This window comes from Hydra vulgaris, chromosome 15, assembly GCF_038396675.1.
Source record: "Hydra vulgaris chromosome 15, alternate assembly HydraT2T_AEP".
Lineage (NCBI taxonomy): Eukaryota > Metazoa > Cnidaria > Hydrozoa > Anthoathecata > Hydridae > Hydra > Hydra vulgaris.
Window position 1 is genome coordinate 30,366,229 of NC_088934.1, and position 18,418 is coordinate 30,384,646.

General features: G+C 29.2%; 1 protein-coding gene across 4 annotated transcripts in view; it reads left to right on the forward strand.

The window, feature by feature from the left end:
* LOC100197497 (protein AKTIP homolog) overlaps positions 1 to 14,778 on the forward strand; it is a 28,626-nt gene extending 13,848 nt beyond the window's left edge. For 2 of the 4 annotated variants that reach the window (XM_065820746.1, XM_065820745.1), the window contains exons 6-11: positions 3,880 to 3,968; positions 4,125 to 4,223; positions 12,807 to 12,914; positions 13,274 to 13,334; positions 13,636 to 13,736; positions 13,823 to 13,914. In XM_065820746.1, the coding sequence (XP_065676818.1) occupies positions 3,880 to 3,968; positions 4,125 to 4,223; positions 12,807 to 12,914; positions 13,274 to 13,334; positions 13,636 to 13,736; positions 13,823 to 13,844 (480 nt within the window). In that variant the 3' untranslated portion in view covers positions 13,845 to 13,914. Of the gene's footprint in view, positions 1 to 3,879; positions 3,969 to 4,124; positions 4,224 to 12,806; positions 12,915 to 13,273; positions 13,335 to 13,635; positions 13,915 to 14,738 lie in introns of those variants that run through there. The other 2 variants (XM_065820747.1, XM_065820748.1) reach the window with 2 other exon arrangements.
* Positions 14,779 to 18,418: the final 3,640 nt, after the last annotated feature.

Here is an 18,418-nt window from a genome sequence, read left to right on the forward strand (position 1 = left end):
TAACATCTTTAAGATTATTGAGTCCTTCTTTTCCAATTGTAGTATAAAAGTTGTTCTCGATGGACAGCACTCTTCTTTTTATTCTGTAACTTCAGGGGTTCCTCAAGGTTCAATTCTTTGCCCTATACTTTTTTTAATTTATATTAACGATCTTCCAGATATTCTCACATCTAAGGTGGCATTGTTTGCTGATGATACTACTATTTATTCTTGTCATGATAAGAAGCCAACACTCTATGATTGCTTGGAAGGGGCATTTGAGCTTGAAAATAATCTCACTTCTATTACAGCATGGGGCTCACAGTGGCTGGTGGACTTTAATTCAGATAAAACTCGATTTTTTTCAGCCAATCATTATCGCAATAATTTAGATCTCCATATATTTCTGAATGGTAATGACTCTTGATGAGTCATCTACCCTTCACCTTCTAGGATCACTTCCAATCTTTTTTGGAAACTATATATCAAATTCATTGCAAAATTAGCACCTGCTAAGGTTGCATCTCTTTATCGAGCTCAGCACTTTCTTACTCCAGATTCTATTCTCTATCTTTATAAATCTCAAATCTGTCCTTGTATGGAATTTTGTTGCCATATCTGGGGCGGATCTTCTAATGATGCCCTTTTTCTTTTAAACAAGGTGCAAAAACGTATTATAAACTTAGTTGGACCTGCTTTTGCAGCCAACCTTCAACCATTATCACATCGTCTTAATGTTGCTTCTCTTTCTCTTTTCTACAAATACTTAAGTGGGCACTGCTCTAAAGAGCTAGCATCTCTTGTGCCATCTACTAAAATTCATTCTCATGTTATTTGTCATTCAATAAAGTCTCATCCTTTTTCTGTGACTGTTTCTTAGTGCTCCAAAAATTTGTGTAGTTTTTTTCCTCAAACATCAGTTCTTTGGAATTCGCTTTCTTAATCTTGCTTTCCTGATTCATATAATTTGCAATCCTTTAAGTCGTCTGTCAATCGTTATCTTGCTCTACAATCTTTATCTTTTCTCTTCCAGTAACTTCCAACTCTAATTAGTTGTTGCTTGCAGCCTTGTTGGAAGCAAAGATATTTTAAAAAAAGACCTTTATTTTAGTTTAAAATCATATGGTTTTTTTGTTACATCTCTAAAACCTTTGTTTGGTGGTATTGAAATTTGGTATTTTTGTAGCTAATGTTATGTTTATATATATATATATATATATATATATATATATATATATATATATATATATATATATATATATATATATATATATATATATATACATACACAAGTATTAAATAAATTAATAAGCCCTGTGTGTATATATAAACACACAGCCCCCTATGCTTGTTCCCAAAACATGCCTGAGGGGGCAACCAATATCATTGCACCCTCATGCATGTGGGGACAATGAAAGTATAAGCAGTAGTTGACTGTGACCACTGGAGTGTCAGTTACCTGTATTTAAAAAACTGCTATTTATTTATACTGAAAAATCAAAATAAGTAAGGTTAAATAGAAAGATAAATGTGTTTTTTAAATTTCATAACAAAAAAATAGTAAAACATTTGACAATCTAATTAAGTTGTCAAGTTTTTCTCTTTATCTTTTTCTGTTTCAAAAATCAAAGTTTCAGTATATTTTTGAAAACTTTTGAAACATGACTGAGTATGCCAATAGTTTGGTGTCATGTCCATTAGTTTTGTCATTGGTCACTAATATCCAAAAATGAAGCATTCTTAAATCAGTCACGTGATGTCTACAGGCTATTTGGAGAAGATTCTTATCTAGTTCTTTAGATATTCTGGAAACTGATCCTTTATTTGTCCCAGTATTGGGTGACATTGTATCAAAGCATATTCTTCTAGTTTTTGACGTGAGTTGATGCTCCTTAATTAAATTCGTTACACTTAAGAGCTGATCTTCACCAGTGGATGATGCTAGCGGAGGTACTCCAAGTAGGTAAGTCTCTCCATTAATGTTAAATAAAACAGTCTTTCTATTCCTCTTTAATACTTTTTCTTTGTTTAGCTCAAACAAGGTCTTGCCATCAAAATGAATTATACATGGAAATGAAGATGCATCAATGGCTACCTTAATATCCTATTTTGTAATGATTGACATTTTTTCATTTTCTTTTTTTATTTCTCTATAAAAAGTAGACTGGCTGCTTTTAACTTCTTTAAGTTCAACACCTGATTGGTAAAGAATTGTATTTGTTACCTTCTGTAAAACATTTGGCAATATATCACAGGCTGTAGCATTAAGTGAAACATTACCCACATAAATATCTTTTGGAATTTTTGCAGTTACTGTATCTGGGTTTTCGGAGACTTCTATGTGATACCAATCACTTGGATTAAAATCAGATTCATTTGAAGAGTCCTCACTTAGAATTGTGTCTATAAGTTCACTGCTGGGTATATCATCTATCAAACTCTTAGGCTGTGAACAATTTTTTTTCCTGATACTTTCTTTTGCCTAATTACAGAAAAATTATAGTTAGTTAAAGAAAAACATCCAAGCCTGTTGAAAACTGTACATATAAACAGAAATACTTTGACATTTTTAAATAATTATTTTAGTGACCAGTAATTTCATAATTCCAGTATTAATAGAAACAATCCTACCTGATATAGCTGTTTTTGCCTCTTTTATAATAAAAAGTTCCTTTTTCTTTGACCTAAGTTGTGCTTCACTCATTTTTATTATGTTTATTGTATGTACTAATCTAAAACTATTAGAAAAATCAAAATGGTAAACTATCATAAGTTGCACCAAAATATAAATATATAACAATAGGAATAACTGAAAAATTTCAAAAAATTACCAATTTTCATGATTTTCAATACCACCAAACAAAGGATTTTGAGGGGTAACAAAGAAACAATATATTTTAAAACTATATATAGATTTATTAATATATAGTAAAAAAAAATTCAGAAAAAAAATGACCCCTCCCTAAACATACTCAAAAATGACCAATTTTTGGTCATTTTTCCCCTAAATTATTGGTTTGAGGCGGGGTCAAAAGTGATCCAATAGAGCTCAAGCTTTTTGAGGCTCATTCTTTATATATTCGCCCCAAAATTAGGGGGTATGGTTTTTTAGATTTGAAAATTTACTTTTTTTGACTACCTCAAATATATATATATATATATATATATATATATATATATATATATATATATATATATATATATATATATATATATATATATATATATATATATATATATATATACATATAAACATATATACATATATGTAAACATATATACATATATATATATATACATATATATACATATATATATACATATATATATATATATATATATATATATATATATATATATATATATATATATATATATATATATATATATATATATATATATATATATTTAAATCATATTCTTGTTATACAATATTTTCATATTTGTTGAATTTGATTAAAACGGCAGCGTATAAACTTTTTGTTTTAAATATATTTTTGATGTTATTATATATTAACAATATTTCGCTAACCTATAGCGGTCAACATCATCAGGTGTAATATCAGCATCATCTTGTTACACCTGATGATGCTGACCGCTATAGGTCAGCGAAATACTGTAAATATATAATAACATCAAAAATATATATATATATATATATATATATATATATATATATATATATATATATATATATATATATATATATATATATATATATATATGTATATATATATATATATATATGTATATATATATATATATATATATATATATATATACTAATATCATAAACTATTATAATTTATTTATAAACTAATTTATTGTATGATTATTATATAATTTATTATAAAATAATTTAATGTATACTATTATATTCATTATTTTATTACTATATAGTCAGTCATATTCAAGCCTCCTGTTTACCATCCTTTCATAAATGCTACCACCGGTGTACTAGATATTGAAAGAGCATTTAGTTCTTGGAGGTACATTTTTTTATTCTATTGTCCACTGTTAAATCTTTTTGTGAATGAAATGAGAATTTCATAAACAATAATTTTGTAATTTAATAATTACTCTACCTCCAAATCTCAAAAGTTTTGTTACTTTTGTTTAACTTGAAATTTATTGACTTTTTTTAGACCAAATGTTAATCATTTATGGCAAGTGCTACTGCATCTTAGAAGGATATTTTATAAATTTGATTCAAAAGATCCTGTCAATAAACAAGCAGCTGAGTTGTAAGCATTATAAAAGATATTATTAGCTCAATGGTGGGGTATTAGGAGATGGAAGACAAATTTGAAATAGAGGGTGTGGTGATATGAGCATTTAGTAAATTTAGGAGTAAAAGTATTTTACTGTCTAAATTTTTTGTTAAATAATTTTTTTTTAATTTTACGAGTTAAGTTAAATTTATTTTTATAGTAATAAGTTTAATGTTTACAATTGTATAAATTTTTATAAATAAATTATAAGATATAATGCTAAATAAATTTTTAGCTGGTTTTAAAAGTTTTGAAAAAAAAGTGCAAAAAACTTTTTACTCACTTTTATTTTTCAGGAAACTTTTGAGTATTTTTTTATTTTAATTTTTAAGTTATATTGCGTTTGCACATACAAAAAAAAAAAAAAAAAAAAAAAAAAAAGTTCAATAAAGAGCCACAAAAAAAACAGAGTAAATATGTCATAGATTGTCTTTTGATGACAAGAGTACAACAGTTTTCTTATATAGATTTGTGCAACTAAATAAAATCTGTCTATAATAGAATCGTTCAAAAATACTTCTGTTTTGTTTATTGGTTCACTCACTACATGTTCAAAAATACATTTGGTTATTCACGAGGAGTTGAAGATTTGCAAAATTTCAAATCAGAAAGATTACAAAGCATTCAAATAATAGAGACTCATTGAACAGGATTTTTGAATATTTTAAAAACTTTTGAAGTTTAATGTTTAACTTTAAAACTTGAAAAGTTTAATGAGAGTGAAGTTTAATGAAGAATGATTTTTACAGCAGTTTTCAAACAGAGCTTCATGGGAACTTTGAGCCATAAGTTAAAGTTATAAATATTTTAATTTTATTATTTTTCTAGATAAGCTATATTTTCCATGGCTAAGGAGTCTCATCCAATAAAGGATTAGTTTGACATGATGACCTGTATTAAGTGATCAGGGGCCTGGCCCTGGCTAAATTGCAGCTTTTTGCAAACCTGGCATCTGCAAAATTATAAGAAGCAAGAGTTGATAGCCAGGGCCTATCTACCCCTGGTAGAGGGATAGGAAATAATTTATAATACATTATATATTATAAATTTACACATATATTTATTTTTTATTAAATACTACCATTTTTTTAAACTAGCTCACTTCCAACAAGGCTGCAACCTCTACCAAAACTAAATAGTAACATTTGATTTTTCAACTAATTGTTAATACAATAAATTACATTTAAGTTGTGTGAACCAATTGATGATACAAAAGTTGCATAAGAATGCAAAAATTTTGTAGTTCTGGTTAAGCATAGAGCACAAAAGTTGTTTTAAAGGTTGTTTTTTTTTTAAACCGTTCTAAAGCAGATGAGATGAAATTTTTTATGAAAAGACCACACAGATAAGATAAAGAACACACAGATGAGATGAACATTTTTATGAGATGAACACACAGATGAGAATAACAGTTTCAAAAGATGCTTGGTAAACATAAACATTAAAAAGAAATATTCAAAAGTACTTGAATGACATTTTAAAAGGTCTTCTCTTGCTTTGTAATTATTATAATAAGATAATTATGATTAAACTGCTACTGGTAACATGTAATCTAACACAACTGGCCTCATGTACTGCTGCCCTGTAGATTTCACTTTTCTAAGCAAAGGGTAGGAGAAATTAACTCTGACTTTAAATACCCCCTGTTTTGGGGCTCTTAGTTGAGTAAAACTTTTTGCCTTTTGTGAAAGTAATTTAACTTCAACTGTTTCATTTATGTCTCTCAGTGTGGATGTCACATTGTCAGTATGGCCATATACTTACATATCAGTTCACCTCTTTATCGTAAAATCAGGTTTGAATTGTCAACTTTGCTTAATGATGAGTCATGCGAGGTAGAGTTTTAGTTCTTGCTACAATGACAGCCTGTTTGAGCAATAATCATGATAGTATTTGGAGAAAAGAGAAAGAGAGGCAACCTTATGGTAATCAGACTAAAGCTCAAGCTTGGTACTTAAAGCAGTTAAAGCCAACTACATTTAAAACACCTTTTTTGACCTTGTCTAGAAGAGAAAGATCATCATTAGAAGGGTGTTTGATGAAGAGAAAGATCATCATTAGAAAGATGTATCCCAAATATGAAAACAGTATTTAATACAGGAACAAAAATAGTGATTTGTAAAGTAGAGAATGGAGTAAAAAAATGGCAAGCATTATAAAGAGAGGCAACCTCAGCAGATGCTAACTTTACAATGGATTGTATATATTATTTCCATGAGAGGTCAGTAGGAAATGATAATCCAACAAGACAAATATATTGTAGAAATATAAAATGGTATTCAGGATATTCACAGAATTTTCATGTGTATACTAGAAAGGTACTACATTCTTAATGTTATGTAATATTATTTCCATATAATGTTATCTCCATATAATATTATTTTCAAAGATTTTTAAGCCTTTGGTGAGTGTTAATATAAATTTTTTTGTATTCTATGCATACTCTTTCCTGCTTATTTATAAATGGTTATTAATTTTACATCAATATTAATATACATATATATATATATATATATATATATATATATATATATATATATATATATATATATATATATATATATATATATATATATATATATATATATATATATATTAATATATATATATATATATATATTAATATATATGTATATATTAATATATATGTATATATTAATATATACATATATAATAATATTAATTAATATATTAATATATATTAATAATAATAATAATAACAAGGTTGATTAAATGCTATATTAGGATTTTACTGAAACATCAACACATTTTTATTGAAGAATATAATAGTTTAATGATGTGAAGAACCTAAGTCTCAGTTTAAGTCAAATTAGTAAAAACCACATGTTATTAAGAGGTTTGAGAAATACCTTATAGCTAAGTAACTCCTGTTATAGATTTGTTAGTTGCAATATTTTCTTGTTGTTATTTTTTTGCAACACAGTTTTCTTTTATATGAGTTAAAGGTTTTTTTTAAAACTGCAGCTTTAGGAACATTTTTTTTAAAACTGCAGCATTAGGAACATTTTTTTTTTAAACTGCAGCATTAGGAACATTTTTTTTTAAAACTGCAGCATTAGGAACATTTTTTTTTTAACTGCAGCATTAGTAGTAGTAGTAGTAGTATATATTTGTCACAACAAAAGTAAAAATAATTGACAAAATAAAAATCATAGAATGTCAGATTATAGTTAGTTTTTGTGAAGCTCATATTGCAACTTTCACTAAGGATAGCTGCGAGCTGTAGTAACATTAGAGCTTATCGAGGCTCGCTTTAAAACTGTTGACAGTTGGAGAACCGATTACTCTATCCGGTAACATATTCCATGCATTGGCAATGCGATTGTTGAAAAAGTGGAAACGAGCTAAATTATTGCTGTACTTTTCACGGTGAATTCTTTCTCTGTGATTTGCTCTTGGTGGAATTGTGATGAGAGGAAAGTGCCAGTTGACTATGTCGATGTTATTAATAATTTTATATTTTTGGATGAGGTCACCACGTTTACGACGTTCAACAAGAGAAGATAAGCCAAGTTGTAAACATCTGGACTTGTAGTCTAACTTTTTTAGTTTGTCTGGTATTTTTGTGGCTCTGCGCTGTATTGATTCAATAGTTCGTTCATCCTTCGCCATATGAGGGTTCCAAGCTGGAATTGCAAACTCAAGTGAAGGACGGATGTAGGTGGAGTAGAGTTGTTTCCATAAAGAAGCATCACGAGATTGGAAAGTGTGTTTTAGGATGCCTAGCATTTGATTTGCTTTACATGAGGCAATGATGGATTGGGTTCCTGCTTTAAGATCATTGGTAATTTGAATTCCCAAGTCACGCTCAGAGGTAGTTGCTTCCAATGTAGTTCGAGTCGTTATTGAACAAGGGCCTAATTCCTCTATTGAGTACTTGAAAGGTGTTAATTTTTTTTGGCCAAAGTGCATGACCTTACATTTCTTTGCATTTAGCTCCATGAGCCAAGATTTAGTCCACTGGACAATTTGGTCAATATCTGATTGGAGTTGAAGTTGAGCAGCAAGTGAGTTGACAATGCTTAGGATTTTAGTGTCATCAGCGTAAATCTTACAACTGTTTTCTTTGCTTATTACATCTGGCAGATCATTGATGAAAATAACAAATAAAATTGGACCCAAGACTGATCCTTGCGGAACTCCACTTGTCACAGGTAACCAATTCGATTGAGTGTCGCCAAGGATGACTCGTTGAGACCTGTTGAGTAGAAAAGCTTTTATCCAATTGAGAAGATTGCCTTCGATTCCGTACATTTTTAATTTGTAAAGCATTCGTTGATGTGGGACTTTGTCAAAAGCTTTAGCAAAATCCAGAAATACAACGTCAACCGGTAGCTTTCTTGCTATATTTCCAGTCAAGAAGTCCATTGTTTCAAGGAGATTTGTAATGCATGCTTTTTTCTCTAAAAATCCGTGTTGACTATCTGATAAAAGATTGTTTGATTTTAAATGCTGCATGATTGCCTTCTTAACTAATTTCTCCATTATTTTACACGGAATCGAGGTGAGGGATATTGGTCTATAGTTTGATGGGTCGATTCTGGAGCCCTTCTTAAATAAAGGTGTTACATTTGCTTTGGACCATGAGCTTGGAATTTCACCATTGTCAAATGACTTTTGAAAGATGAGAGTAAGTGGAGAAGACATTGAGGTAGAACAAAAGCGTAAAACGTGAGGACTGACATTATCTGCACCAAGTGATTTAGATATATCTAGTGCTGAGAGTTCCATTAGAGTGGCCAGAGTATCAAAAGATATGCTATTGAGGATTGTGTTAGTTCTACGATCAAAACGGGGAAGATTGTCATTGGATGGCTCTTTGCTGAAAACTGATTGAAATTGATTGTTAAGTGAGTTGGCTATTGTAATTTTGTCAGAGCTAATGATCTCACTGGAACTGGTGACTCGCATAGATGAGATCTGATTTATTACGGAGCGTTTACTATTTATGTATGAAAACAGTCTTTTAGGATTACGCTTATCATTGGCAAGGGCAATTTCGAAAGATTTCAGAGAAGAATGACTTAATTTTTTAACAAACTTTCTAGTTTCCCTATATTCCCCAACCAGTGATGTGATTTTCCATTTTGAACTGACGTTACGAGCCCATAGCGATTTTTTAAGACGAATAAGAGATAATAGTTCTTTTGTCATCCATGGTTGTTTTTTGGGGGATGGTTTGTTTGGCATACGAGGGATAAATTGAAGACAACATTCATTGTATTTGTTGAGCCAAAGTTGGTAACATTGTTCTACATTTAAGTCTTTAAAAATAGATGACCAGTCAACATTATTGAATTCTTTGTTGATTTTTACGTAGTTACCATGCTTGTATATAAATTTAGAGCTGTTGAAACGTGATAATTTTATGCTGGAAGCCAGTTTGTAATGCCAGTTGATAGTGCAATGATATTGATCAGACAAACCGAGAGGAGGACCGATTTTGATTTCGCTAGCACGATATGAAGAGTCACATATGATGAGATCAAGAGTCTTTGTCATAGGGCAATTAGCAGGTTTGAAAGTAGGGACAGTGACGATTTGGTGAAGATGACAATCTTGAAAAAGAGAGACAAATGAAGAACTGAGACCAATTTTAGAAACATTTTTTTTTAAAACTGCAGCTTTAGGAACATTTTAAAACAATGTTTTCTGAAAATTTGAAAAATTTCATTGAGGGTTTTTGAATATAGTAATCATAAGTATATTACCCGTAATAAAAAATAATTAATTGTAACTTAGAAATAGACTTTGATAATAGTTTTACAAATAAATATTGCAAATGCCATTTTTATTTTTATTTTTTATATGTTAGATATTATTTTTGTTAGAAATTATATATTGATTGATAAATATTAATTTATAAAATTAATATAATAAAATAAGTGTTTATACAATAATGGATTGAATTGTAACAACATTTAAGCTGCAGCTTTAAATAATTGTATAATTGTTGTATAACAGCTAGTAATAATTCTCTCTTGTATCCAGACTCCTCCTATAACCAATTTAATTATAGTTTTGTGTTGTTACTTTACTTTAAACAAAATTTCTTCCTATAACCTTCCTATAAAATTTCTTCCTATTATATTACTTTAAACAAAATTTCTTCCTATAACAAAATTTCCTCCTATAACCAATTTAATTATAGTGTTGTGTTGTTCATTTTTTTTAACAACTTTGATTTCTGTGTTTTTTAACAACTTTGATTTCTGTGTTTTTTAACAACTTTGATTTCTGTGTTTTTTAACAACTTTGATTTCTGTGTTTTTTAACAACTTTGATTTCTGTGTTTTTTAACAACTTTGATTTCTGTGTTTTTTAACAACTTTGATTTCTGTGTTTTTTAACAACTTTGATTTCTTTGTTTTTTAACAACTTTGATTTCTGTGTTTTTTAACAACTATGATTTCTGTTTTTTTTAACAACTTTGATTTCTGTGTTTTTTAAAAACTTTGATTTCTGTGTTTTTTAACAACTTTGATTTCTGTGTTTTTTAACAACTTTGATTTCTGTGTTTTTTAACAACTTTGATTTCTGTGATATTACCTTTGTCATTAGTTTTGTTTTGCAATTTTCACAAATTGTTATTGGCTTTAGAAAAATTTATAGATTCTAATGCAAATGTGTATCTACATATTTTTTTTGATTCATAACTAGAATAATTTGATTTTCACAGGTGTTTACTAACTTAAAGTATGCTATATTTTATATAAATACAAATAATGGCTTTGTGGCTCAAATATGATAAAGGTTTTGAAACTATGTATACTATTTAATGATTTATGTTCAAATAAAGCGTGCACAGAAAATAAATGTGAAAGTAGAAAAACAATTTTAAAAAAGTACGTCTCAATTTTTATTTCGAACCAAGTAATAATTTTAATACAATAATATAAGAAGATCAAATATTAAAAAAAAAGTTAATTATTCCTTTTGGATTCTAATAAAGTTTCGAGCTTTTGCTTTAGTGGTACCCATAAGCTTGCGCACAGAATAAGAATCAAAACTATTTGATTCTTTTTTAAATGACATTTTAATATCTTTAATATTTCTGCAAAGCTTTTTTGTTTTTTTCATTTTTCTTTTAATAGTAGCCCAGTACTTTTCAATAACTCTCAATTCTGGGCAGTTTGGAGGATTTTCTGTTTTCGGTACAAATTTCACAATTTCATTCTTTTTATACCATTCCATAGCTAGCTTACAATAATGAATTGAAGCTAAATTAGGCCAGAACACAGGTCTGTTATTGTGTTATTTAATGAGAGGTAAAAGATGTTTTTGTAAATATTCTTTAACATATATTGGACCAGAAAGTGTGGACTGAGAAATATAAGGTGCTGATTTTTTGCCACAACTGCAAATAGCTTGCCAAATCAAAGCTTTTTTAGCGAACTTTTCATGTTTTGTGTGTTTAAATTTCTTATATGCTTTTCCTCTATATTTGGCAATATAATAAACAGCACCAGGAATTTGTTGATGATCGTACTTGATACAAGTTTCATCGCCTTCAATAATACAGAAATTTTTAGAAATAAAATTGTCATACAACTTTCTGTTGCGGGTTCTTGCACTTTTTTGTTGAGTTTCAGAAAGATTGGACACTTTTTGTGCTTTGAAAGAATGAAAACCATTTTGTTTCTAACTTTTGCAACAAAACTATGAGAAAATTCATATATTTTTGCCGCGCTCCCTTAGTGAAAGGCTTGGGTTATTCTTAAAACTGTTAACCAGTTTTCTAACTAGTTTTATATCTTTAAAACCTTCCTTTCTTCCACCACCAGACTTGCGTTTAATCGATTTTGTTTGAGAAAAACGTTGAGTAACATGACTAATGGTGTATGGATGTATTTGCAACGATTTTGCTATCGAATTGTAGCTAATATTAGGATTTTGTAAATATTTGTGCATAATTTTTTCTCTTACGTCTTCTTTTGTCATTTTTAAAACTAATTTCAAGTTAAATCTAAAAACTAACATATTTTTTTTAAACTACAACACGTTGTAAACAAAATACAAAACAATTAAAAAGATTTTAATACAACCACTGAAAAAAAATGACATGCTTATTCTTTCACATTTATTTCATGTACACGCTTTATTATGAGTTGATGATACATTTTTAAATTTTCAGGAAATTTTAGTAATTAAAAATGCAACCGTTTTGTTTCTTAATGTTTTTAGAATTTTAACTCGTATTAAAAACTGTTGTGAACAGAAATATATAAAACAGATTGTGTAAATATAAAAAGACTGCACAAACCGAAAACATAAAGTATGACTGTCTTTTCAGATTTCAATTAGAAAATGTTCTAGTTTCAGAATAAATTGCTCTTTTTCTATTACAAAATACATTTTCTGCTAGCCGTTTTAATTTATAAGATAAGCTAAAGATTATGGTCGACTGCATACAATCCAGATCTTAAGTCTTTACAGAAGAGACTCGTTTTTTATAAGGGTTGTTTTTTACATTGATTTGAAGATTCCACCTTCAAACGAAAAAAAGAAAATATATTTGTAATTTTTTAATGATAGATTCGACAAAGATTTAATTGCTTATGAAAAAAAAGTAAAAGAAGAAATCGAATACATTAACAATTTTCTTTATGATAATGAAGATAACACAGACCCACATGCTATAAGGTTATTATAATGATTTTTTGTTTTTTATAATAAATTTTATGTCTGTTATTTTCTATGTTTGTTATGAATAAAAACATTTTTTATTTAAGTATTTTTTGTATATTTTATTTTTTACATTTATTTTATAGCCTTATATACAGGTATAGTGTCTTGATGTTTGGTTTATAGCGTTATATACGTGTATAGTGGTGGTCTTGATGTTTGGTTAATAGCGTTATATACGTGTATAGTGGTGGTCTTGATGTTTGGTTTATATTTAATAGTCTTTATAATGTTTAGTGGTACTTATTATGTACTATGTATATATGTTTTTATTAATTTTTTAGAGAAATTTTTTACTGTTAATTGTAATTGTTTAGATTCACTGAGTGGAATCCTGATATTCATGAAGAATTAAGAAGCTCTATAGTCAGGCAACAGGTTTGTTTTATATATTTGACGCTTCACGACAAAACCAGACAATTACTTAACCCTTAATTATTAAAACCTCTGCAGATACTGATTAGAATAACTTATTCTAAATAACAAACTGAAATTATTTTTTTCTATCATTTTGTTTGGGTTTTTCTCGACCACTTTTATAATATTTTTTATATGTGTGTGTACATATATATATATATATATATATATATATATATATATATATATATATATATATATATATATATTTTTTTTTTTTTTTTTTTTTTTTTTTCTAAACTGTTTAAATTTTATTATCAAGACTGAAATGGTCGATATAATAGATGAAGATTTTTCTAAACCAAGGCTGTCTGGATTGTCTTACATTGAACCAGGGACTCCACTCATATTTAGTAAAGAGAGGTGAATGGTGATTTAGTATTGCGTTGCTTTAACGTCTACAATTTCAATAGATGCTTCCAATTTCAATAGATGTTTTCTATAATTAGAATGAAGATTTATTACAATTGAAATGTTACACGTGGCCATGCATTTGAATCAAAAATTGTTTAAAAATTTTATCAAAGTTTGTATATTTTTTTCTCAATTTTAAAAAATTGAGATTTATAATAAGAGATATTTAATTGGACTCATTTCGAAAAGGACACAAATCCAAACCTTTTAACAGTTAGTTAAAAAAATCTAAATTGAAAAGTTCTGCATAATTTGTGCGTTTTTTTATAATAAAATTAACCAAAGTTATGTTTTTTATTTATTTACGCATATGTTTAGTTTCTTTATTATCATTGACACTATTTTTTAATTGTCCTTTTTGAAATGAAAAATTTTGAAATTTTGTTCACTTGTTCTAAAATCCGTGCGGTTAAAAATAAATACAACAGATATCTAATTTAGATATCGATATTTGATTTTGTTAATATCAGTTTTTTGGCTTATTTATAGTGACTTTGTGTTGCAGTTTAAGTTTGTTTTTTAATAGTTGAAGAAACGGCCTACAACTATTGCGCAATTGTTGTACAATACAGTGACGTTTTTGAAAAAATAATTTTAAATTTCCACTGAAGTGATGATATTAAAAAACAATTTTTATACGATCATCAATGAAAGTATAGTAATAAATTAGACAATTCATTTTTTTATCTTTATGTTTTTACATAAAAATAATTTATGAAATAAGTTAGTATGCTTTTATATTAAAAAAATTTACGAAATAGCCATTACCGTAGTGTGGAAGCTTGTTTTGTTGTATATTTTTACTAGTACTTCCTTCGTACAACGGCGTCGTTTTGCGGCCATGTCTTCAACTTTAAGAAAACTTTGAACAAAAACTACCGGATATCTAATTTTTTAATCGGTTTTGATATTTGTAAAATATTTTTTGTAAATATAAAAATTCCTTTCTAGATTTTATCAATGTCCGTGAAGGAGTTCTACTAAATATAAGCATTTGATAAACGAAAAATTTATTAAATATTTTTATGACTGTAAATATTTTTCTTTTTTTTTTTCATAAGAAAATAAAGTTATTTTATTATAAAACTGGTATGTTTGACTGGATTTATAAGCACTAATATACCAAATATTGCTTTATATTTTTGTTCATCTTAATATTTTGTTAATATTAAAATCGATTCTAAATCTAAAAATGCTTTTTTAATACATTATTTAAATTGTCAAATCTTTCACGCTTGAGCAACAAACTGCTCCATCAGGTTTTGCAATTCATAATTTGATGGATGATCGTTCTCAACTTTTATTCAATTACAATTTTATAACAAATTTTCATTTTTGTTCTGCTCCTGGATTGAAAGTGTGTTTTCCTAACCCGTTAGATCTAGAACAGAAAGGTTGTTATTCCAGAAAAACTTTGCTTTTGTGACCGGATGTCACAATGAAGTTTGAAAAATCGGGTGTTTTCGAGAAAATTCATTATTTGCTTTTAATGCCGAGCTTCCTCCTATAATATTCCTGAACTACTAGAGTTGTCCTACAATTCTCCTAAAAATTCTAGAACGTTCAAGAAACTTCCAGAACTTTCAAGAAACTCTCAGAACGTTCCAAAAGTAGCTGTACATGTACAGGTGTCTCGAACCAAGATTCCAATTCGTGTTATTGCAGACTAAAAGGTAAACTGAACAGTTGCTTCTCGCTTAGATGTATTTTAATTTATTGTAATAAAAATTTTAATGCTTTAAAGCTAGTTTCATTTCAAGGAGTTGTAGTTTACAAAGGTTTTTCATAAGTCGTGTACTTTAGGCAAATACGTTCCATCTTGAAATTGTTGCATATTTTAAAATTTTCTGTTCTCCAATTATTATAATTCATGTATATTATTATGTGTTACGTCACAAGTTGGTACAAAAGAGAGAGATGAAGTAACCCAAAAAATGTCCCTCAGATCGTTTATTCGGACACACCTTTTTCCATGACTCCAGTACCACACAGCCCCAATCTGCTTGTTCCGACTCCTACTAGGCGGCATCAGTCATCTTCAGGAGACAGCAGCAAGTCTGATAGCGCGGCAGATACTGGAAATATGGACTACAATTCCGCAGATGAAGTTGGAGATCAGAAAGATGTGAACGATTTTATTAGGGACATTCCACATCAAATGCTAAGCTTCTGATATCTAGGCTCAAACAGTGGAACTTGGTTGATAATAGTATACAAGTCAATGCTCAGAGGAAGCAGCATCAAATATTCTCTAGCTTCTTCTTTCAGCGTGATGGGCTGTGCTTCTGCAATGATGTTGCCGGTCTATTTTAGGCTATAGATTTAGCAAGTAATCCTTTTGAATGGCGCTTGTTTATAGGCAGAGCCTCAAAGCCATGTTGCTTCACAATGAAAACAACTAGCCGTCTCTCGCGATAGCTCACTCTGTGCCTATGACGACTACTAATGGGAGGTCATTGGTGACTTCAAAATGGTATCATTCATTATGGGTCTTCAAGGAAGTTTCACAAAATTTACTTGTTTTCTGTCTCTGGGACAGTCGTGATACTAAGACGCATCATCGCACAAAAAAATCGCCACAACGGACCGAGATTTCTGTTGGCAAATGTGAAGTGGGAGCCGCTGGCAAAAACTCATAAAGTGCTTATGCCACTGCCTCACATCAAGTTAGGCCTCATTAAGCAATTTTTCACTGCTCTTGATAAGGAGTCTGCTGCATTTCAATACCTCCAAGATATTTTTTTTCAAGAAGCTGTCCGAAGCTGAGGTTAGGGCTGGTATATTTGTCGGACCACAGATTAAGAAGATCATAGAATGTGAGGATTTTGCAAAGCTGTTTAACAGAACGAAAGGAGCTGCTTGGAGCAGTTTCGTTACAGTTGTTCAGGGCTTCCGAGGTAAACACAAAGCTGAAAACTATGCGGAGTTGGTGCAGACTCTCATTAAGACTCTCATGACTCAGACTCTCATGACAATGTAAAGCGGTTCTTGATGATAAGAAATTTTGGTCTTCTGCAAGTTTCCCGCGTTCTTCTTACAGTTCGTATTACAGAAGTTTGTTTATTATTTATGTTTGTGATTTTTAATATTTATATGTATATTCAATCTTAACGAATCTTTATTATGTGATCACGAAAATGCATACTATGGAACAAAAATAAATTTAAAAAAAAAAAATTGTAGTGGCGAAATTTGAAATGACTTCATCATATGAAACATTATTGGTTAAATTGGGTTCAATGGAAAGAATCATTAAGTAGCGCAATTGCTTCTGGTCCATTGTAGAACGGAGATGTTCTTTGATGATAGCTAACTTGTTGAAAGATCTTTCACCTTCAGATGTTGAAACAGACAATGTTAGAAAGGTTCTAAGTGAAACACACACTTGGGGAAATACCGAATGCAGACCCTTAGCATAAACTTCATTTAAAAGCTCAATAGGCTTTTGCTGTTCAGAATATTATTTTTTTTGCGGTAAAAAAATGGTAGAAAACTTCATCAGAACTTAAGTTTTCTGAGTGAAGATTGCCAAACCTTCAGCTTTTAACCGCAATTCCTCGTCTGTTTGAGATTTCTGTCCAGACCAAAGAAAGGAAAACTTGTTACACTCATCTTTGATTACTTTAAACCTTGATCTAATTTGACTAGTTAAATTGTCGAGTGCAACATTGAACATATTACATTCAAAGCTTTTTGAAGCTTCTTCATAGTTGTAACCATCAGTTTCATCGAGGATAGACTTCCGTTTTCGCATTCTCTTCGTAGCAAACATGGTCTCATCGAATTTAAAATTCTTTGCCACTTCTGTTGCGTCTACCAAAATTTTGTCCCAATATAAAAGAATTCTATCTAGATCCATCAAAAAACCATATAAAATCTTCAATTCATCATCAAGAGTAAGTTGAGAGGATTGAAGCAGAAGACTCACGTTGTTAACTGAAATCAAACATTTAAGCCAAAAAGTGGTGAAAACAACAAATTCAAAAGAGTTCATCCATTTAATTAAGTAATGAACTTTGTTACTACTTTTGCCTGGAAGGTCCAAGTCTTTAAGACGATGTAATAATTTTAAGATCTCTCTCGGCCTTTTTGCTAGCGGTTTGACTGCTTCTATCTTTGAGCTCCATTGTGTAGCAAAAAGTTTATGTAATGATATCCCAGTCTCCTCCAGAAGAATTTTCCAACGAACTGGGCTGTAGCTAAAGAGATTGTTTAGCTTTTGGATATTTCTAAAATAGGATTTCACAAGAGCTGATGATTCAACAGCGTGAACAACACATAAGTTTAAACTGTGAGCTGAGCAAGGAATGAAAATTGCTTGTGGATTATTCTGTTAAAATCAAAGCTTGAACTCCATTGTAGACACCTGCCATATTAGCGTCATTGTAGTAACCCGACAATTTTTATGTCAAGTTCATTTTCTTTCAACACATTTAATATCAAATTTATATATTTATATATTCAAATAATATAAAATTAACTCCCTTTTTCTTTTCAAGGTCTTCTAGCTTAAGGAACCTTTCTTTGACCTCCCACTGCTAATTATTACTTAAATGCAAAAATCTAAAAACAAAAGTAATTTGCTCGCTATGCTGTCAGTAATGATGGTGAAATATATTGATTTCTTGATT